General features: G+C 39.9%; 1 protein-coding gene across 1 annotated transcript in view; it reads left to right on the top strand.

Annotated features, from left to right (window-relative positions):
* The window catches only part of LOC115224742 (rootletin), a 135695-nt gene that overhangs the window by 86088 nt on the left and 26479 nt on the right, over positions 1–23128 (top strand). Inside the window, exons 7-18 of the mRNA XM_036513695.1 lie at positions 2102–2314; positions 3592–3713; positions 5242–5808; positions 7548–7799; positions 8887–9014; positions 10456–10619; positions 12897–13020; positions 15118–15224; positions 17832–18153; positions 19486–19655; positions 20719–20898; positions 21466–21662. Coding sequence (XP_036369588.1) covers positions 2102–2314; positions 3592–3713; positions 5242–5808; positions 7548–7799; positions 8887–9014; positions 10456–10619; positions 12897–13020; positions 15118–15224; positions 17832–18153; positions 19486–19655; positions 20719–20898; positions 21466–21662 — 2546 coding nt within the window. The remainder of the gene's footprint in view (positions 1–2101; positions 2315–3591; positions 3714–5241; positions 5809–7547; positions 7800–8886; positions 9015–10455; positions 10620–12896; positions 13021–15117; positions 15225–17831; positions 18154–19485; positions 19656–20718; positions 20899–21465; positions 21663–23128) is intronic.

Genomic DNA, 23128 nt, shown 5'->3' with positions numbered 1-23128 from the left:
TGTTAATTAGACAAAACCTTTTTAAATATTGTTAATTCTAAGGAGAAAAGACACAACTGAAAAGAGAAATAATTTGGTAGTAAACATTGGTAAGTTTAAAAACGGTCTCTATTCTTTATTTCGTTATATGTATATAATATAATTATGATATAAAAGGTAAGATATAGAAGCAATCATTTCTTTCTTTAACTCGTTAGTTTGATTAAAGCCTTGATGGGGCAACACCTTATTTACTGATTGTAAATTTGTAGATATGCTTAGATTCAGTGATGTAAAAGTAATAATCTTTATATTGTTTTGTGTGCATGTAGTGTGTGTGTGTGTGTGTTTATAAGTGGAGTATAATGTGAATTGTGTAATGTAGATGTATGCGAAATATATTTGTAGTTCTCTCTCCATGTCAAAGATGTCAATGTGAGTTTTCTGTGATTTATAATTGTGTATGAAGTATAAATGAAGTTTGAGTGCATTTGTATGCATGCGTGTGTGTGTGTGTGTGCATGGGCATGTATCTGTGTGTGTGTGTGTGTGTGCATGGGCATGTATCTGTGTGTGTGTGTGTGTGTTAGTAGGTATGTATCTACATGTGTGTGTTTGTGCATGTTTGTCTATTTTGTGTGGGGTGTATGTATCTATGCATTTATGTGTGTAAGGATGTGTGTGGTATGTGTTTGTATGTATGTATATATATATATATGTGTGTGTGTGTGTGTGTGTATATATATATCATTATCATCATCGTTTAACGTCCATTTTCCATGCTAGCATGGGTTGGACGGTTCGACCAGGGTCTGGGAAGCCAGGAGGCTGCACCAGGCTCCAGTCTAATCTGGCAGTATTTCTACAGCTGGATGCCCTTCCTGATGCCAACCACTCCAAGAGCGTAGTGGGTGCTTTTTACAGGCCACTGGCACAGGGGCCAGAGGAGGCTGGCAACAGCCACAATCGATTGGTGCTTATATATATAAGAAATTTTATGTATCCCAATATCTGTGTCATTTTGTTTTTCTGTTATTCATCATCATCATCACCATCATCATTTAACATCCACCTTGTCCTTGCTTATTTGTTACTTTCTTTTTTTTCTCTTATAACTTTATTACCGTTCTAGCTCAAGACCTTGTGCTTTTTTGTCATTCTACTTGTCTTATTTTTACTGTTCATGTTTGCTTACCATGCCTGCTCATTTATACACCAGCAGCTTATGTTGATGACACAGCCAAACTGGGCAATATCACCAGGTGTTGAAATAGTAATGATATTTGGTCGACAACTGATGAGGGGCTGAATGTCTCCACATCCATTGTGTGTATTTTTTTCCTGTTTTTCCCTGTGTTCCTTTGACGTCCCCTGTGCCACATTTTTATGCTACATGGCTGTGTGGTAAGAAGCTTGCTTCCCAACCACATGGTTCCAGGTTCAGTCCTGCAGTGTGGCACCTTGGGCAAGTGTCTTCTACTATAGCCTCAGGCTGACCAAAGCCTTGTGAGTGGATTTGTTAAACAGAAGCCTGTCGTGTGTATATATGAATATATATATATACACACACACACACACACATATGTATATGTTTGTGTGTCTGTGTTTGTCCCCCAACCATCATTTGAAAATTGATGTTGGTGTGTTTATGTCCCCATAACTTAGTGGTTCAGCAAAAGAGACTGATAGAGTAAGTACTAGGCTTACAAAGTAATGTCCAGGTGTGGGGGGGGGGATTTCTTCAACTAAAAGGTGGTGTTCCAGCATGGCCACAGTCAAATGACTGAAACAAATAAAAGAATATATATATATATGTGTGTTTGGTTTTGTATCCTCAAATACCAGCATAGGTATTATCCATTACAAAAACTTCAAGGTTTCGTCTGCTCTGACCACATCCCCAGTGTCCATGGTCAGTAAAATAACATAGCTTTTAAAGAAATATGTAGAAGGAAACACTTTTTGTGCTTCATTTGTTTGCTTTTCTTTTTACTAACGATGATTGAAATATTCTAATTAATCTGTTTCTTACTTCTTTTCTCCGAGGGTTTTCCTTCTCATTCTCCGCTTTTAATTAATTTTTTTAACTAATGAATTTAATTTGTCTTTGCAAATGTTTCAGTCTTTCAATCAATTCTACAATGAAGAACACAACCGTTTGCACAACCTGTGGAAGTCTGTGATAACATTTCGTCGTGAATTCAACGATTTGAAATCGGCAACCGAGAGAGACCTACACAACGTCCGCTCCGATATCAACCGCACTGCCCGAGGAATGTACTCTGCTGCTCTCAATTACAGTTCAAATGCAAGACATGTCGACACACAAACGCTGGTAGGTTAAAGACAATTTTTTTTAAATAAAAATACAAACAGGAAAACAATGTCTTGAGATTTCTGAATTCTGTATCATTAACATTGTTCAACATGTCTATACAGTAATTATCCAGTGAAATAAACTTCCACCAGCAAGCTAGTTAACCAACGCATTTCACACTCAACACACAATACAAGCAGTAATACTTGTGGGTTAGGGTATTTGGCTCATGATTGTAAGGTTGTGAGTTTGATTCCCTGTGATGTGTTGTGTCCTTGAGCAAGACACTTCATTTCACATTGCCCCAGTCCACTCGGCTGGCAAAAATGAGTTGTACCTGTAATTCACAAGGGGGAAGCCTGGTCACATTCTGTGTCATGCTGAATCTCCCTCAGAACTACTTTAAATGTACACGTGTCTGTGGAGTACTCAGCCACTTGCACATTCATTTCACAAGCAGGCTGTTCCATTGATCGGATCAACTGGAACCCTCGTCATCGTAGCTGACGGAGTGCCAGTGATTTAAGATGGTGAGCTGGGCAGACTCGTTAGAACAATGAGCAAAATACTTAGCAACATTTCATCCATCTTTATACATTCTGAGTTCAAATCCTGCCGAGGTCAACTATGCCTTTCATCCTTTTGGAATCAATAAATTAAGTACCAGTGAAACACTGGGGTCAATATAATCAACTAGTACCCTTCCCCAAAATTTCAGGTCTAGTGCCTTCAGTAGAAAGAATTATAATTATTATTGTTGTTGTTGTTGTTGTTCAGCATTTGGTAGTTTGAGCCAAATTTCTACTGCCCCACCTGCTACACCTCCATGGTGCTGAGGTGTGTGCAGCATTGTGTGTTCTTTTCTGTTGTTGGGAGTGCACAAACTCTTCCCAGTATTGTATTGTGTTAGCCTTTGTTTTGTTTTGTTTTTTGTTACCTCCTGAGGTTTAGAGCAGTCTTTTGTTGTATTATTGCTTGTATTGTGTGTTGAGTGTGAAATGCATTGGTTACCTAGATTGCTGGTGGAAGTTTATTTCGTTGGATAATTACTGTATAGAGTGGGTCTTGTGTTAGCGGATTGTTTTCTTTAAGTTGTATTATTAAATTGATAGTGTCTTGCATAGGATGTGGGCTGTTCCTAGCTGGGCTAATTTTTTGAATAGTGTGTAGTTTTGAGGATCAAGGTATTGCTTCTACATTTTTGTTCATAATATTATTATTATTGTTATCATTATTATTATTATTATCATTATTATTATTATTATTATTATTATTATTATTATTATCCTCTTTAGGTTGCTTTAGACAAAGAAAAGACCGAAAGAACAACTCTTGAAAACCAGTTAAAGGAGAAGATTCGTGATAATGTCCAGTTACAGGCTCGTTACGATACACTCACCACAGAATTAAATACAAAGTAAGAAGGATTCAATGGATTTTTTGTTTTGTTTTGTTTTGTTTTGTTCTTTTAAATAAAACAAGAAAAAGAAAAAAAAAAGAAACACTGTCACATCTGTTTTCTGTAATGATTGAAAGACATAAGAAGACTTTTGTTTTAAATAATGCATTCACACACACACAGAGAAACCTGTTATCTAAGGCAGTGGTTCTCAACTAGTTTTTACCCATGGGCCCCTTTGACTCCTATTCTAATCTGCTGAACCTGCCATAACCATTTAAAGTTTTTAAAAATTCCCATATTTCTATAGTTAATTATTATTAAGAAAAAAAAAACATGATTTTTCCGTGGCCGCTGCCAGTACCGCCATACTGGCCCTCATGCCAGTGGCACGTAAAAGCACCCACTACACTCTCAGAGTGGTTGGCATTAGGAAGGGCATCCAGCTGTAGAAACTCTGCCAGATCAGATTGGAGCCTGGTGCAGACATCTGGTTCACCAGTCCTCAATCAAATCGTCCAACCCATGCCAGCATGGAAAGCAGGCTTAAACGATGATGATGATAATGAATTGTATAAAAAATTGTTGAAATATTCTATGTATTGTAGAAGTATAAGCGATATATTGTACATAATTTTCAACGACAAAATCTCATCTGAACCCCATTTTAGAACCACTGATCTAAGGAATTCCATCTGTGACCGTCCCCAGTGATTCTGTGAGGTATTTTGCAATGTGGTTGTGTGGTAAGAAGTTTGCTTCCCAACCACATGGTTCCAGGTTCAGTCCCACTGCATGACACCTTGGACAAATGTCTTCTGCTATAGCTTCGGGTCAATCAAAGCCTTGCAGTGGGGCCAAAATGAAAACTATGGAGTAGCGAAGCAAATTCCCTGACCACACAGCCATGATTGTGCCTATGCTTTCTGATATTTTCTCAAATTTTCTTTTTTTTAAAATTCAATTTTATTTTATTTTATTGTATTTTATTTTATTTTATTTTATTGTATTTTATTTTATTTTATTTTATTTTATTTTATTTTATTGTATTTTATTTTATTGTATTTTATTTTATTTTATTGTATTTTATTTTATTGTATTTTATTTTATTGTATTTTATTTTATTTTATTTTATTGTATTTTATTTTATTGTATTTTATTTTATTTTATTGTATTTTATTTTATTTTATTGTATTTTATTTTATTGTATTTTATTTTATTTTTTTTATTGTATTTTATTTGTATTTTATTTTATTTTATTTTATGTATTTTATTTTATTGTATTTTATTTTATTGTATTATTTTATTTTATTGTATTTTATTTTATTGTATTTTATTTTATTTTATTTTATTGTATTTTATTTTATTTTATTGTATTTTATTTTATTGTATTTTATTTTATTGTATTTTATTTTATTTTATTGTATTTTATTGTATTTTATTTTATTGTATTTTATTTTGTATTTTATTTTATTTTATTTTATTTTATTGTATTTTATTTTATTTTATTTTATTTTATTGTATTTTATTTTATTTTATTTTACAGAATCAATGACCTTACTCTTCTGAATGATAAACTGCTTCAGCAAGTGGAAGAGAAGGACCGACTCCTTAAGGTCGGTCAGCTAAAACTTGAACAAGTGGAGCAACAGCAGAACAATCACGAGCAAGAAATTGTCCACCAGTCTCGAATGGAAACCGATGCACTCCACCTGGCCTTGAGGGATATCGCTCAGGCTGTTATTAACGACGCCGACCTCTCTTGCACTGCAGACGCTACATCGGCTGACCAACCCGACACAATCGAACCAGTGTTGACTTCAACCTCATTCCGCCCTCGGTCTACCTCACCCGGCCACTCAATGTCACCCAAGAAACGGAACCGCTCCATGTCGCCGTTGACCCGATCTCGATCTCCAGCATTTGCCGACGCAACTTTCTCGGCTGTCCAAGCGGCACTCAACAAACGACAAATGCAAGTCCAGGAATTAAAAGCCAAATTGGGTTCAAGTCGGGACCACATTGTCTCATTGCGAATGTCTCTAGAATCTGCAGACACTGACCGGCGTAAATCAGAACAGGCAATTACATCATTGAAAACGATATCGAAGATGTGTATGTATCGTATTTCCTAATTAATTCTTCATTATATTCGTTATGGTTCTTTTCCTTTTAACACTTTGGTATTCTGATTATTCTGTCAAATGTCACCATTATAAAAAGCACCATCTGAATTGTGGCCGAAGCCGGTGCTGCCTTGACTGGCTTCCGTGTCGGTGGCACGTAAAAAGCACCATCCGAATCGTGGCCGAAGCCAGTGCTGCCTCGACTGGCTTCCGTGTCGGTGGCACGTGAAAAGCACCATCCGAATCGTGGCCGAAGCCAGTGCTGCCTCGACTGGCTTCCGTGCCGGTGGCGCATAAAATGCACCAATCCGACCGTGGCAGATGCCAGCCTCGCCTGGCACCAGTGCAGGTGGCACGTAAAAAGCACCCACTACACTCGCGGAGTGGTTGGCATTAGGAAGGGCATCCAGCTGTAGAAACACTGCCAGATCAGACTAGAGCCTGGTGCAGCCTTCTGGCTTCCCAGATCCCCGGTCGAACCGTCCAACCCATGCTAGCACGGAGAACGGACGTTAAACGATGATGATGATGATGATGATGTTCAGTCCATTGCTGGATGAAAGCCTCAGCATGTCCTCTCCAGCAACCATGATCTCATACTTTCCTCCATCCATGTTTGGGTGCCGAAGTCTTTAACAAAGCCTTCATTCCAACTTCTGCATGGTCTTCCCCTCCTTCTGGACACGGTGTCCACTCAGTCAATTTGCTATTCCATCTATTATCCTTTCTTCTAAACATGTTTCTGGCCCCTGAAGCATGTTCTCTCAGAGAATTCTGTTGCAGACCTTTGCAAGTGAAAGGGTGAAAAATGAAATAGGAATTTTGAAAGAAGTATCTATTTAACTATGTTTTTAAACATCAGATGGCTAAGGGGTCCACCAGAGCAAAACAGTAATGAAACGGGTCCACCATAGTAAAATAGTAATGAAAGGGATCTACCAGGGCAAAATAGTAATGAAAGGGGTCCACCAGAGTAAAATAGTAATAAGAGGGGTCCATCAGAGTAAAATAGTAATAAGAGGGGTCCATCAGAGTAAAATAGTAATGAAAGGGGTCCACCGGAACAAAACAGTAATGAAAGGGGTCTATCAGAGCAAAACGGTATTGAAAAGGGTCCACCAGAGCAAAATAGTAATAAAAGGGGTCCAGCAGAACAAAACAATAATGAAAGGGGTCCATCAGAGCAAAATAGTAATGAAAGGGGTCCATCAGAACAAAACAGTAATGAAAGGGGTCCACTAGAGCAAAACATTAATGAAAGGGGTCCACCAGAGCAAAATAGTAATGAAAGGGGTCCATTAGAGTAAAACAGTAATGAAAGGGGTCTATCAGAGCAAAACGGTATTGAAAGTGGTCCACCAGAGTAAAATAGTTATGAAAGGGGTCCACCTGAGCAGAATAGTAATAAAAGGGGTCTACCAGAGTAAGATAGTAATGAAAGAGGCCCATTAGAAAAGAATGGTTCAGAGCCACAGTTCTACAGAGTCACCAAATTTCCCTTGAAATCACACCCTGCCGTTTTACAGATGGAGAGTCACATTGAATAACATACTCCTAGGTACATTTTATCTGACTGAATAGAAGACAAAATGGTCATAGTTGTGAATAATATTTTGGGTTTGATTCAATCAAATAAAGACACTCGCCTTGTGAACACCACCGACCCCTAAAAATCGTAATATTTTTTATTTGTTTTGTTTTGTTTTGTTTATTTGTTTTCATTTAGGCGTCGAGATTATGTTGATTCCAACCGTGACAGAGATCGAATCAAAAACGTCCTTAATTTAACGGGTAACGAACGCTCTCAATTAGAAAAGATCCGTGAATCCTTAAACGAACAAATCGAAGGATTCCGTGTGGAGAACGATAAGCTTCAGGCAGCAAATGCCGAAATCCAGCGCCAGCGAGATAATCTCGAAGACGAGAAAGATGATATCCTACAAGATAAAGAAAGGCAGATTAAAGAAAACGAAAGATGGTCAGTAAAATTCCTAATCTCTTGGTCCTTATTTTTAGGGTGGGGTGGGTAAGGGTTTTGGCTTTTTTTTTTTTTATTTACCTTAGTTCTGAAACTGATAATTAGCAAGACATTAATTTTGTTTGGATTACATAATTATTTTCCCTCGACCACAAGTCTGCTGCTCTAACCACTAGGCCATGTGCCTCCACACACACACACACACACACACACACACAGACACTTACACACACATATATATATATACAGGATTGGCCAAAAGTCACCTGACAGTAAAAAAAACCAAATCCAAGATTTATTTATGTTTAACAACTGAAGGAATTTGATAAAACCATCTAAATATGAAACATCATGAAAATTGTTCAAACTGAAGTCCTTCTTTTGTGACGCATTTTTTCCATTCGAGTCAATACAGAATTACAGATAGTATTTAGGGAATCTTGATTTACTGTCGGGGGACTTTTGGCCAATCCTGTAATTATATATATATATATATATAAACGATGATGATGATGATATATATATATATATATATATATATATTATATATATATATATATATATATGTATATGTCAATAATAAAAGGGTAAAATTAATTAATTATTAATTAATAATTTTACCAAGTAGTGTTCAGTATATAAAAAGACCATTTACGGTATATTTAAAACAATACGTTATATAATTAGGGTTCAGTAAAAAAATTTACTTTACCACACACCAAACTTTTAGAAATAGCAGCCAAAAAATTTAGCTATTTCCTCTACTATAAGAAAAGTCTCCCAGACAATGTATTCTAGAAAATAACTCACACAGGTATAGAGGGAAAAATAACGAAAGATCACACGTACATCGATTGCTTGAGAACATATATGTTTATGTATATATAGTTCAAATTTACAGAAAACAAAAGACGAAGACAGGTGAAAGAACAACAAATAGGTTTATTAGTTTAACACTCTGGAAGAATGGAAATGTCTTTGACATTTGACAAGCCTAAGCTTGTCTAATAATAGATAACCTCATACATATTGGTGCCAACCTTTGTGTCTAGAAGCACCACTTATCTCAAATTTTCATTTGTTTCAGCCACAAAGTCATAGAACAACTTGAGAATAAGATTTCATCACTGAAAGAAGAGATTGTTTTTAACAAAGAGCAGCTGAACAAAACACTTCTTGAGAAAGAAGTACAGGAACACAAGTCGTTTGAGTTGGGTAAGTATTGGAGGGATCGAAGTGGAGTAAGGAGGCGGAGCTGGCAGAGTTGCTTCGTGGCATTTCTTTCAGCTCTACATATCTGAGTTCAAATCTCACCAAGGTCAACTTTATTTTTCATTCTTTCGGATCCAACAAAATAAAGAACCAGTCAGTTGTTGGAGCTGATGTAATCAACTTGCCTCCTCCCCACCACCACCACCACGACCACCACCACCAAAAAAATCCTGCCTAAGTCAGCTTTCATCCTTTTGGGGTTGATAAAATAAAGGATCAGTTAGGTACTGGGGTCAGTGCCATCAACTATCCTTCTCTCCCTAAAATTGCTGGCCATGTGCCAAGTCTGGAGCAGTTATTACAACAGAGCAATGGAGTGGGAGAATCATTAGAGAGTTGGGAAAGCCTTGCAGGTTTTCTCCTGACTCTTTACATTCTGAGTTCAAATCCCACCAAGATCTATATTACTTTTTCTTTTGTCTTTTTATGAGTCAAGGAAATCAAGCACCAGTCAAATCCTGGGGTCAATGGTATCATCTGACCCAACTTTCCACTAAAATTGCAGGCCTTGCGCTTAAATCAGAAACCATTATTATAATCCTTTCTACTATAGGCACAAAGCCTGAAATAAGGTGCATCTATAACTAGGCTCAAGCATGGCCATACTGTAAAGTGGTTGGTGTTTTGAAGGGCATCCAGCTGTAAAAAAAAAACTTGCCAAAACTGACCTCACCTGTGCTTGTGCCACGTAAAAAGCACAAAGTCCACTCTGTTGAGTGGCTGGTGTAAAACTCCTGCCAAAACAGACACAGAAGTCTGGTGCCGGTTTCTGCCTGGCCAGCTCTTGTGAATCTGTCCCACCCATGCCAGCATAGAATGCAGACATTAGATGATGATGAATTCTTTAACATTCAGTTTACTTCTCTGTCAAATGTAACACTAATTTATTCATTTTGTGCATTTTCAAGATTTTGATGATGTGATTGGATATTTTTAGAATGATATTGTAGGACAGGTGTGAGGGGGCCGGATCTGGTTGGTTTGAACATCAAAAAAAGGTGGAATATTTGTGCCTGATATGCCCAAAATATTCTACCTGTCTTATGTTCAAACTAGTCAGATATGGTCATTCATAGCTACCTTATTGTGTCATTTTAAAAATAAACAATCCCATCATTGAAATCTCAAAGCCATGAAATGATACAAGATTAATTTTACATGGTGTGAACACATAAGCTTTACATTTTACAGAATAATCTGAATGCTTAAGGGTTAAGAAGTAATGGACTAATCAAGGTGTTCTACTAATTTAAGATTGGAAACTTTACCAATAATTTGATAAGCACCAATCTATAGAGAAGACCACCCTAGCACTGATGTAAGAATAGAATGAGCATTTTACTTGCATAAGTATTTTATGAAAATTTTCTTTCTTCTCTTTTAGCTGACATTCTGGGCAAATCTGAGCTGAAAAAGTCAGAAACCGAGGTGGAAGTGAACAAACTGAAAGCTGAAAATGCTGGCTTGCAGGATAATTTACTGAAACTTCAGTCCTTGAATGAAAGTCTCGGCCAGGACAAAATAGAACTGAACAAGATTATTATGCAGGTTAGTATATAAAGGTTAGTACGCAATGGCCCAGTGGTTAGGGCAGCGGACTCGCGGTCATAGGATCGCGGTTTCAATTCCCAGACCGGGCGTTGTGAGAGTTTATTGAGCGAAAACACCTAAAAGCTCCACGAGGCTCCGGCAGGGATGGTGGTGATCCCTGCTGTACTCTTTCACCACAACTTTCTCTCACTCTTACTTCCTGTTTCTGTTGTACCTGTATTTCAAAGGGCCGGCCTTGTCACTCTCTGTGTCACGCTGAATATCCGCGAGAACTACGTTAAGGGTACACATGTCTGTGGAGTGCTCAGCCACTTACACGTTAATTTCACGAGCAGGCTGTTCCGTTGATTCGGATCAACCGGAACCCTCATCGTCGTAACCGACGGAGTGCTTTCAGTACATAAATAAATGACAAGGGACAGGGGAAAGGAAAATCCCGTGGGGAATCCGTGTTGACACAGGCATGGCTGTGTGGTTAAGGAGCTCACTTTTGCAACCATGTGGTTTTGGGTTCAGTCTCACTGTGTGGCACCTTGAGCAAGTGTCTATTTTACTATAGCCCCGAGCTGATCAATGCCTTCTGTGTGAATTTAGCAGACAGGAATTGTGTGGAAGCTCATCGTGTGTCTGTATATGTAATTGTCTCCGTCTTTCTGCTTGGCAACAGGTGTTGTTTTGTTAACATCTCCATTGCCTATAACTTAGTGGTTCAGCAAAAGAAATTGATAAAATAAGTATCAGATTTAAAAAAAAAAAAAGAACAACATTAGTACCAGGGTTGATTTGTTTAACAAAATCCCTTTAAGGCATTGCTTCAGCATGGCCATAAGCCAATGACTGAACCAAGCAAAAGATAAAAAAATATAGATATTGGCTGCTAATTAAGAAAGACTTTGTGTAATTAATCAGCTGAGCAACATGAACCAACACGATCGTTTGCATGTGAGAATGTCAGTTCCTTCACAGAAGAGGCTTAAAATACAACACAGTTTCGTGGAACATATGTCATTTTTGTTGTTGTTGTTTGTTTTGAGTAAATAACTGTTGATACAAAAACCACTGTTGACCTCTTTCGATTGGTAATCCTGTACAGTAGAACCTCTGTCTATGAATGGCTCCCATTAAGAACAAATTGGTTTACAAAGCAATTTTTCAAACATAAAATGTCTCAGGTGACAAACGACGTCTTGAGTAACGAGAGCACGCAGGCCAGTAACGACGGCAGTTGGCAACAAACTGGGAATATCAACAGGTTAGCGTCAGTTGCTGTCTGGCCTTCGCTCTGTGGACAGCCCTGCTTGTATCTGCTGGGCTTTCTCTTGAATTTCCTTTGGTAGAAAGAGTTTCAGTTTGCAAACATTTCAGGTGATGAATTGCCCTCAGGAATGAATTAAATTTGTAAATTGAGGGTCCACTATAATTCCCTTGAGCATCTGTGGCACAGTACGTTTCGAACATTTTTAAGTCATCTTCCCTTCCCTTTTGCTAGCTCCTTCTCAATGACCCCTTGCTACTACAATGCAAACCCAACCCCTCCTTTTTAATATACATACATAGATATTTCTTTATTGCCCGCAGGGGGCTAAGCACAGCGGGTACAAACAAGGACAGACAAAGGGATTAAGTCGATTACATCGACCCCAGTGCGTAACTGGTACTTATTTAATCAACCCCGAAAGGATGAAAGGCAAAGTTGACCTCGACAGAATTTGAACTCCAAATGTAACGGCAGATGAAATACCTATTTCTTTATTACCCACAAGGGGCTAAACACAGAGGGAACAAACAAGGACAGACATAGGTATTAAGTCGATTATATTGACCCCAGTGCGTAACTGGTACTTAATTTATCAACCCCGAAAGGATGAAAGGCAAAGTCGACCTCGGCGGAATTTGAACTCACAACGTAACGCAGACGAAATACCGCTAAGCATTTTGCCTGGCATGCTAACGATTCTGCCAGCTCGCTGCCATACACGTATATGTATGTAATATCCAGGGTGTGCTAGGTATGTGCAGCACACCCATCAAAAATGGCAAATTCATTATAAATTAACCTTGCTCGTTAATCTAATCACAAATCTTAATGGAAAACTTTTGTTATACTCCTGCTTGAAATTTAGGGACATTGAGTATAGAAACACACCCAATACATCACCCACCATACGCCACGGGGTCAGGCTGATTCAGTTCTGGCAATATTATCAAGCCTAGGGTGGTTTACAAATACCCTGCACTTATAGGTGAATATACCAACTGTATTTCTATTTTCAGCTTGAAAACGAAAAGGTTTCTCTAAGCGGTGAAAAGCAGTCCCTGGAGCAAGAGAAATTTGGCATTAAAGAGGAGCTGGTGAGGGTGGAACAGGAGAAAATGGACTTGGATACAGAGAAAATGTGTAAGTTTTTAGTTCAGTTGTCAGCGTTTTGTATTGTTTTGTCTTGAAATAATTGGTTTTTAACAAGTGCCAACTGGCAGAGTTAGCAGCATGGGGTGGAGTGGGGGGAGCTGACCTAAATGCTGAAGGATTAACAATTCAGATTTTATCATTTGAATTATACTGCTCTTGGAGGTGGGGGGCTTTCTTTCTTTTTTTTTTTTGAAGTCTTAAATTTCGAATGGTTTCACTCAACCTTAGCCGTTGTTGTAAATGTGTGCCATGGGTTGTAGAACTAACTCATTGCTGTCCAAACAGCAGCAACATCAGGAGGCGCAATGGCCCAGTGGTTAGGGCAGCGGACTCACAGTCGGAGGATCTACGGTTTCGATTCCCAGACCGGGCGTTGTGTGTGTTTATTGAGCGAAAACACCTAAAAGCTCCACGAGGCTCCGGCAGGGGTTGGTGGCAACCCCTGTTGTACTCTTTCGCTCCAACTTTCTCTCACTCTTTCTTCCTGTTTCTTGTCCCCGACTTCCTACGCAACCGCTGAGCCTGGATGCGCATTCAGCCATCCATTGATACTCTCAGTGTCGGGGGTTGACCTGCTTTCTCTTCTGTGGGTCTTACGAATAGCAAAGGACCACATTTCGGACTTCTCCCACTGGGATCAAGACCACTTCGCTCAACAAACAAGCAGCAACATCATCATAATCATTTTGACATCCACTTTACAAGTGCAAGCATGGCTGCCACGTGGTAAGAAGCTTGCTTCCCAATCACAGGGTCTCATGTTCAGTTCCACTGTACAGCATCATAGCAAAGCATCTTCTATTGTAGCCCCGAGCTGACCAAAGCCTCATGAGTGTATTTTGTAAGAGAGAAACTGAAAGAAGCCTGTCGTGTGTGTGCGTTTGTGTGTCTTTGTGTCTGTCTTGATTTCATATAATAGTCGTAAATGAGTGTCACTGTCATACAAGCAGTGTCGGTCATTTCCAGTATTCTGTGAGAACCTGTCTGGCCATGGGGGAAATATTACCCCTGCTTGGAAACATAAGGGTTGGTGACAGGATGAGCATCCAGCCATAGAAAAATCTGCCTCAACAAATCCTGTCCAACCCATGCAAGCATGGATAAGAGGACATTAAAATGATGATGGTTTAAGGTGGCGAGCTGGCAGAATCGTTAGCACGCCGGGCTTAATGCGTAGCGGTATTTCGTCTGCCGCTACGTTCTGAGTTCAAGTTCTGCTGAGGTCGACTTTGCCTTTCATCCTTTCGGGGTCGATTAAATAAGTACCAGTTACACACTGGGGTTGATGTAATCAACTTAATCCGTTTGTCTGTCCTTGTTTGTCCCCTCTGTGTGTAGCCCCTTGTGGGCAGTAAAGAAATAGGTTTAGCATGCTCAGACAGAATTCTTTGAGGTAGATTTTCAGCAGCCAAATTTACTTTCTTGTCACAAACCCCCACTAGCCCCTAAAATCCATGCCAAACTAATCATTTGAGCACAATGCAGTCCTTGGATCCATTGGATCCTATTAAACTATCCGACCCACATCGGCATAGAGGTTGAGCATTAAATGATGGTGATGGTTCATATTTCATATTTGAATATTTCCTCTTTACTCTTTACTCTTTTACTTGTTTCAGTCATTTGACTGCGGCCATGCTGGAGCACCGCCTTTAGTCGAGCAAATCGACCCCGGGACTTATTCTTTGTAAGCCCAGTACTTATTCTATCGGTATCTTTTGCCGAACCGCTAGGTGACGGGGACGTAAACACACCAGCATCGGTTGTCAAGCAATGCTAGGGGGACAAACACACACACACACACACACACACACACAAACACACACACACACACACACACACACACCACACACACACATATATATACATATATACGATGAGCTTCTTTCAATTTCCGTCTACCAAATCCACTCACAAGGCATTGGTCGGCCCGGGGCTATAGCAGAAGATACTTGCCCAAGGTGCCATGCAGTGGGACTGAACCCGGAACCATGTGGTTGGTTAGCAAGCTACTTACCACACAGCCACTCCTGCGCCTTTTCCTGTTTCCCTTCCATATTATTTCTATTCTGTATTTCTCTCCAGCTCTCAACCAGACACTGAATCTGAGTGAAATGACACACAGACAGCTCGAAGAAGAGATTCACGCCGTCAACTTAGAGAAAGCTGAAGTTATTGAACAATTGAATACGGTAGGATTATAAGTCTTTTATTTCGTTTTTGCATGAGCTTTTTTTGTTTGTTTGTTTTTCTCTTTTTAATGGTTGAAATCAAAGTAGAAAAACCATAAACAATAGAAAATAAATCATCATCATTTAACGTCCATTGCCCATGCTGGCATGGGTTGGATGGTATGACAGCTCAAGGCGGCGAGCTGGCAGAATCGTTAGCACGCCGGGCAAAATGCTCAGCGGTATTTTGTCTGCTGTTACGTTCTGAGTTCAAATTCCGCCGAGGTCGACTTTGCCTTTCATCCTTTCGGGGTCGAAAAATTAAGTACCAGTTACGCACTGGGGTCGATGTAATCGACTTAATACCTATGTCTGTCTTTGTTTGTCCCCTCTATGTTTAGCCCCTTGTGGGTAATAAAGAAATAGGTATGACAGGTGCTGGCCAGTTGCAAAGCAGCCTGGACTCCATGTCTGTTTTGACGTGGTCCCTCTGGTCTGATGCCAACCACTTTACGGAGTATACTGGGTACTTTTCATGTGGCACCGGCACGAGTGTTATTTACGTGATTGGGTTAAAATTCCCTTTGGATAGGTAAAGTCAAAGGCTGCTGGTCGGATTTGAACCCACATCTGATGTGAACATGATGGCGTTCTACCACTGGACCAAAGCAATCCTTAGAATTTCTCTTTCTGTTTTAGAAACTTGATTCTTACTAGAGAGAATTATATACTGTTGCTTTTATAAAAATTTAGAAAGTTCGAGAGAACATGAAATAATTCTTTTTTCATTTTTTTTTTTTTGCATATTTTAGAGTAATTTCTTCTCCGCTTGAATAGCCTTTCTGTAGCAGCAAATACTCTCAACCACAAACTAGAAATGTAAGCTTACCGTTAGTCAAGGAAAATGGAAGAGGATGCATGCAGAGTTATGTCCCTTCATGTGAGCTACACCATAAGAGTTATTGCATCACACCAGTGGTTCCCAAGCATTTTCGGGTTGCCACTTCCTTGACACCCAGGTCACATACCTAGTGCCCCACCCCGCAACTAACCATCACAAACATCATCATCATCATCATTGTTCGACCGTGGTCGAGACAATGGAATTTACTATGTTACGCCAGACTTCACGGTCCATCATAGCATTACGGAGGTCCTGTTGCTGGATGCCTGTATCCCTGGAGATTACATCAGGGTAGGAGAGTGTGCGCCCTCTGGTATTGCGAGTAGATGGCTTCCAGAGGAGAAGAGTAGAAATTACTTCTTTTTCAGCTCTACAACAATGTCCAGCAAACTGGACTCTCCTACCTTTCACAAGAGATGACACAGGTGGTAGTTTCCCATATATTTGCATTTTAGTTGGATGGCGCCTCCACGAGAGATTTTGAGCTCTCATAAGGAGGCGAGTGTAGGTTCCATCCAACTGCCTCTCAAGCTTCTTTGATAACGTCCAGGTTTCTGAGCCATATAGCAGAATTGGTTCGACTGTGGCTTTGAATATTTCAAGTTTGAAGTCTCTACTTAGATTTGATGACCAGATCTTATGCATGTCATAGACCTCCTTCTGAAGCAAATTCAAAGCAACTGTATTTCACAAATAAAACTTAACCTGATGAACCAATTAATTTGTTTGTTTTTACATGAATCACTACCTCATTATCACCCCCACTTTCCTTCAACGCACCCTTGGAATTTTCCACCCCCTCAGGAAGGGAGGGGCGATACTATCCACTTTGGGAACCTTGTACCTATAGTAGAAAGGATTATTATTATTTTGGGTGGCAAGCTGGCAGAATAGTTAGCACATTGGATGAAATTCTTGGCAGTATTTCACCCGAGGCTACGTTCTGAGTTCAAATTCCATTGAGGTTGACCTTGCCTTTCATCCTTTCGGGGTAAATAAATTAAGTACCAGTTGAACACTGGGGTCGATGTAATCGACTCATCCCCTCCTCCCATAACTGCTTGAAGCCATTATTATTATTATTATTATTGAGTGAGAGAGCAGTGCATGCCATCAAAGTGACACTGGGGTAAAATATACGAAGCCCAATATACCCATCATGACTACCCGTCTGATAAGGGTACACTAGGTACATGCTTCACAACCATATGTGCGGGACATGGTCATCTCATATCAAGATAAACAGCACATGACCTTGCAGGTGGGGCCCAGTTAGAATTTTCTTCAGGTCGAGTAACCCATCCCACTCGAAAGGTCCCTGAATAAGGGTTGTTTAAGGATGTTGAACGAAACACCCATGTTTCCAGAGGTGAATTATTCAAACTCCAAAGAATTCCTCTCAACACATAGCTATGATGCTCCCCCACTACTTCTGCTCGTGATCAGAGACGCACATATCGTCATCCACCAAGGGACATGGTCAACTGGTTATGGTCAAACAGCTGACAAGCAAATCTGTGGTATTGAGCAGAATATTTGCTGTAGCCCATCTTTTATACCAAGACAAAACAATGTACACGATAACTCTTCCAATCAGTTAAGATCAGAAGCCATAAGAGCCACTGCCTGGTACTGCATCAGGGCATTTATTATTATTATTATTATTATTATTATAGAAATATCACCTGCATTGTTTCATTATTGTTTCTTGTTCCTTTGTACAGCTGTCTCGTCAGAAACAGGCCCTGGCTGAAGAGTTGCTGGCATTGCGCAAAGAACTGGAACGTCACAAAACAATAATCTCGAAGATCAACAAGGACAAGGAACAGCTGACTCAACAGAATGCAGAACTGGTTGTTCAAGTCACAGCAACGGAGAGGGAAAACCGACAGCAAAGCGAAGTCATCGCTGCTATTAGAACCGACAAAGACAGCTTAGAGAACACTTTGTATGAGGTCCAACAGGAAAATACTCAGCTCCGAGCAAGGAAAGAACAGCTCGAAGGAGAAAATCAAGATATGATTATTCGGAAAGAAAATCTTCAAGGTAAGACAAAGCGGACCCCATTATTTACATTATTTACATTTGACGGATATTTGTCCTCATCTTGTTTGTTGTTAACACAATGCTTCGGCTGATATACCCTCCAGCCTTCATCTTGGGGAAATTTTGAACCTGGGTTCTCATTACTAAGGTATTTTTTCGATGTTGTTGTTGTTGCTGTTCAGGTCACTGCCTGGAATCGAACACGGAATCTTGGGGTTAGTAGCATGTGCTCTTAGCCACTACACCATATGCCCGTGGGCAATTTGGAGTGAATTTTAGGGCTTATAAATCTAATATTTTCCTACTAACTCCCAAGATTCCGAGTTAGATTCCAGGCAGTGGCCTGAATAATAAAAATAATAATAATAATAATAATAATAATAATAATAATAATAATAACAACAACATCAAAAAATGCCTTAGGAATGAGAACTCTTGTTGGAAATTTCCCCCAAGACACCAGATGAAGGCTGTAGGGTACATCAGCCGAAATGTTGTGTTAACAACAAACAAGATGAGGACAAATATCCGTCAAATGTAAACAATGTAAATAATTCCTCATCTCTTAAATATAGAACTGAAAGAGGAATCCTTTAACTGTTTAGTATTGTTGCTGTTGTTGTTATGGTATACTACAGATCAGTATCATAGCTGACAGAGGAGCAACCATACCCTTGTGCCTTTTCAACAGTTCTTTTTTAATTCTTTAGTTATCAGCTGGGACCCTCGTTGTCATAACGAACAGAATGCTCCTATGTGTATATGTGTGTCTTTTGTATTAACGTCATTTGTTAGTCGTAATGTCACCAATCACATAAGCAGTCTCCGTCACTTGCAGTTTTTCATGAAATCATGACTGTCCATTGTGCAATTCATGTTGAGAGGACTAGGGTAAATAACCTTCTTGGAAACAGGTGATGGTTGGTGACAATAAGGGCATAAGGCGGCGAGCTGGTAGAAGCGTTAGCACGCCGGGAGAAATGCTTTGCGGTATTTCGTCTGCCGTTACGTTCTGAGTTCAAATTCCGCCGAGGTCGACTTTGCCTTTCATCCTTTCGGGGTCGATAAATTAAGTACCAGTTACACACTGGGGTTGATGTAATTGACTTAATACCTATGTCTGTTCTTGTTTGTTCCCTCTATGTTTAGCCCCTTGTGGGTAATAAAGAAATAGACAGTAAGGGCATCCAGCTGTAGAAAACCTTCCTCAATGAATTTCATCTATCCCATGAAAGAGTAGGCATTGAAACTTGTGATGATGGTGATGGTGATGGTGGGGGTTGGTGATGATGATGTAATCTTCACTTTCTTAACCTGTTTGCTTTTATACAGCTGAAATCCAAAGGATCTTGAAAGACAAGGAAATAGACACTGAACGTCTCGAAAGACAGAAAGAATTGCTTAATACTCGTCTCCAGCAGCTCGAAAAAGATCTTCAAGTGGCCTTAAAACAGGAACAGCAATCTCATGAAGAAGATGTCGAGCGACTTAACAGAGAAAAGGTAAATATTTTTGTTAGGACATCTACCTTTGTTTATTCCAGGTGTTTGGTTAAAAAAAGAAACAATCACACCATGAATCAGTGATAAGGAAAAAATAGGTTTTGTTGTGTGGACCCCCCCTCCACCGGGGCCAATTTTTTTCTGAGCATTGTGGAAGGTTGTGGGGTGTGTGCATTTGGGATCCTGGTAGAATTTTTGATTGATTATCAACCCATTTGATTTGTGGTAATTGTAACATCTAGCAATTGAGCCGAATATTGGCACAGGAGTGGCTGGGTGGTAAGAAATATGCTTCTTAACCACACGGTTCTGGGTTCAGTCCCACTGTGCGGCATCTTGAGCAAATGTCTTCTACTATAGCCTTGGGCCAACCAAAACTTTGCATGTGGATTTGGTAGTCGGAAACTGAAAGAAGCCCATCATACGTGTGTGTGTGTGTGTGTGCCTGTGGTTATCCCCCACCACCGTGTGACAACTGCTGTTGGTATATTTACATCCACGTAGCCTAGCAGTTCAGCAAAAGAGACCAACAGTATAAGTACTGGGTTTTAAAAAAACTTGGGTTGATTTATTCAACTAAAATTACTGAAGGTGGTGCCCCAGCATGGCCGCAGTCAAATGACTGAAACAAGTAAAAGATTTTTCAAAACTGATAGCAAAGCAGTGTATTTTAACAGAGAGTGCCACCTGACTGGCTCCTGTGCCGGTGGCACATAAAAGGCACCATTCGAGCATAGTCGATGCCAGTGCCACCTAACTGGCTCCCATGCTGGTGTCACGTAAAAAGCACCATTCAAGCATGGTTGATGCCAATCCTGCCTGACTGGCCCCTGTGCTGGTGGCATGTAAAAAAAGCACCCACTACATTCTCGGAGTGGTTGGTGTTAGGAAGGGCATCCAGCTGTAGGAACCTTGCCAGATCAGATTGGAGCCTGGTGTGGCTATCTAGCTCGCCAGTCCTCAGTCAAGCTGTCCAACCCATCCCAGCATGGAAAGCGGACGTTAAACGATGCTGATGACATGTTGACAAAAGAAATAATTTTGTTTTGTTATTTTTCTGTAGGAAAGCCAATGCTTGGACTTCAAATCTCAACGTGAGCAGATGTTACACCAACATAATTTGGAGAGAGAAGAACTTGGCAACCAATTAGGTTTGGAGAAAGCACAACTTGAGGAAGCATTAGCTGCCATTCAACGAGAACGGGACGAATCTTTGTTATTGGCAGAAAATGAAAAGCAACAGGTGAGTAAAGAGGAATTAGGGGTAATTTCTCAACATTTTTTTGTTTTTTTGGACATATTACATCAATATCATTACCTCTGCCTTAACGAAGACAGAGTTATTGTTTTCAGTTGTGTTTGTTTGAAATAGGAAGAGTATCCAGTTGCAGTAAACCATGACAAATCAGACTGGAGCCTGGTGTAGCCTTCCAGCATGCCAGCTCTGTGAAACTGTCCAACCCATGCCAGCATGGACAACGGACATTAAGTGATGATGATGCCAGCCTCGCCTGGCCCCCATGCCAGTGGCACGTAAAAAGCACCATCCGATCATGGCCGTTTGCCAGCCTCGTCTGGCACCTGTGCCAGTGGCATGTAAAAAGCACCCACTACACTCACGGAGTGGTTGGCGTTAGGAAGGGCATCCAGCCATAGAAACATTGCCTGATCAGACTTGGCCTGGTGCAGCCTTCTGGCTTCCCAGACCCCAGTTGAACCGTCCAACCCATGCTAGCATGGAAAGCGGACGCTAAACGAAGATGATGATGATGAAATCAATACAACTCAGTGTTATCTTTAATTTCCACAGGTGATCTCATTATTGGACCAAGAGAAAACTTCCCTCCTGGACAGAAACAACATGATTCAACAGGAATTGACCAGTTTACAAGTGGAATACAACAAACTGAAGAGAGAGGCTTTGTTGAAGCAAGAACAAGACCGTGATGTTGCCAACAGTTTGCAGTCAGAACTGAAGAACTTCCAAGACCAGTTTGAAGAATCAACGTAAATATTCCTGTCTTTTACTTGTTTCAGATGTTGGACTCTGGCCCTGCTGGGGCACTGCTTGGAAGGATTTTTAGTCACACAAATCAGACTCCAGTATTTATTTTTTTTAAAAGTCTGCTACTTATTCTATCAGTTTCTTTTGCTGAACTGCTAAATTATGGAACATAAACAAACCAACACCGGTTGTCAAGCCATGGTGGAAGATAAACACACACACACACACACATGCATACATTCATACATTTCCACACAATTTCTATCTACCAAATTCATTCATAAGGCATTGGTCTGTAGTAGAAGACTCTTGCTCAATGTGCCACGCACTGGGATCGAACTTGAGAGTGTGTGGTTGCAAAGCAAGCTACTTAACCACACAGCCATGCCTATAAATATAATGTGAGCTCACTAGGATTTGAACCTGGAGTCTTCTCATCCTTAGTCAGGTACATTATTCATTGCGCCATGAGATGGAATTTGTAAATATTTTAATCTATCAATACACGCTTTTTTACAAATCAGGTGTTTTTTGTGACCTTAGTCCGCATTCGTGGGACGATTGCAGTCCAATCTGTAATATATTTATTCGTATCATATTATTTCATTTCTTACAGGTTGGTAACTTAAATACCAGTTATGTATTAGGGTAAAATATGCCCTGATTATTGTCTGGCTTTGGCCTCCAACTTTGTCTTCCTCTCTCTCTCTCACAGTCATATATATACATTTGTGTGTTTGGATGTAAGTATGAGCATGTGTGTTTGTGCCTGTATATGCATTTATACATACATATATATATTTCATCTTTAATACCCACTTTTCCATGTTTGCGTGGGTCAAACAGGATTTGTTGTGGCAGATTTTCTGTGTGATTGGATGTCCTTTCTGTCACCTGCCCTCACCTGTTTCTAAGCAAGTTAATATTTCCCTGTGGCCAGATACGTTTTTTTCCATAGAAGATTAGAAACAACACTGCTTGTATGAAGGTGATGCTCGTTTACAACCATCATGTGGTGAAAAGACAAAAATACTCTCACACACGCACACACACACAACTTTTAGAATCAATATTGAACTGTATGTCTGTTGACAGTCCCCTGGTTAAATTGTTGACATTATGAGCAGTTTCCACTCCCAAGCATTCCTTTCTTGGAATTCTACAATAAAATTGCTTGAATCTCAATTCTTGTCTTCTCTCTTTATCATTCCCCATGAAGCATTTCCTCTACAACCTGTGATTTCCAAAAGTGCCTTGGAATTGGCTTATAGTGGAAATTTCAATTCTCTTAGAATGTCTTAGTTTGTCGTGTTCTTGTTCATAAAATGTGTAATCCACTTGGTTGTGTGTGACCGTGTCTGTTTATTAATGGTGAGGATGAAACATTACACCTGTGAATCAAAGGAGTTTAATACTCTGAATAATTTAACCCTTTACTATCTAAAGCAGCCACATCCAGTCCAATAGT

Source organism: Octopus sinensis, linkage group LG26, assembly GCF_006345805.1.
Source record: "Octopus sinensis linkage group LG26, ASM634580v1, whole genome shotgun sequence".
NCBI lineage: Eukaryota > Metazoa > Mollusca > Cephalopoda > Octopoda > Octopodidae > Octopus > Octopus sinensis.
The sequence above is the reverse complement of the archived record's forward strand: the minus strand, read 5'-3'. Positions and strand labels throughout refer to the sequence as shown.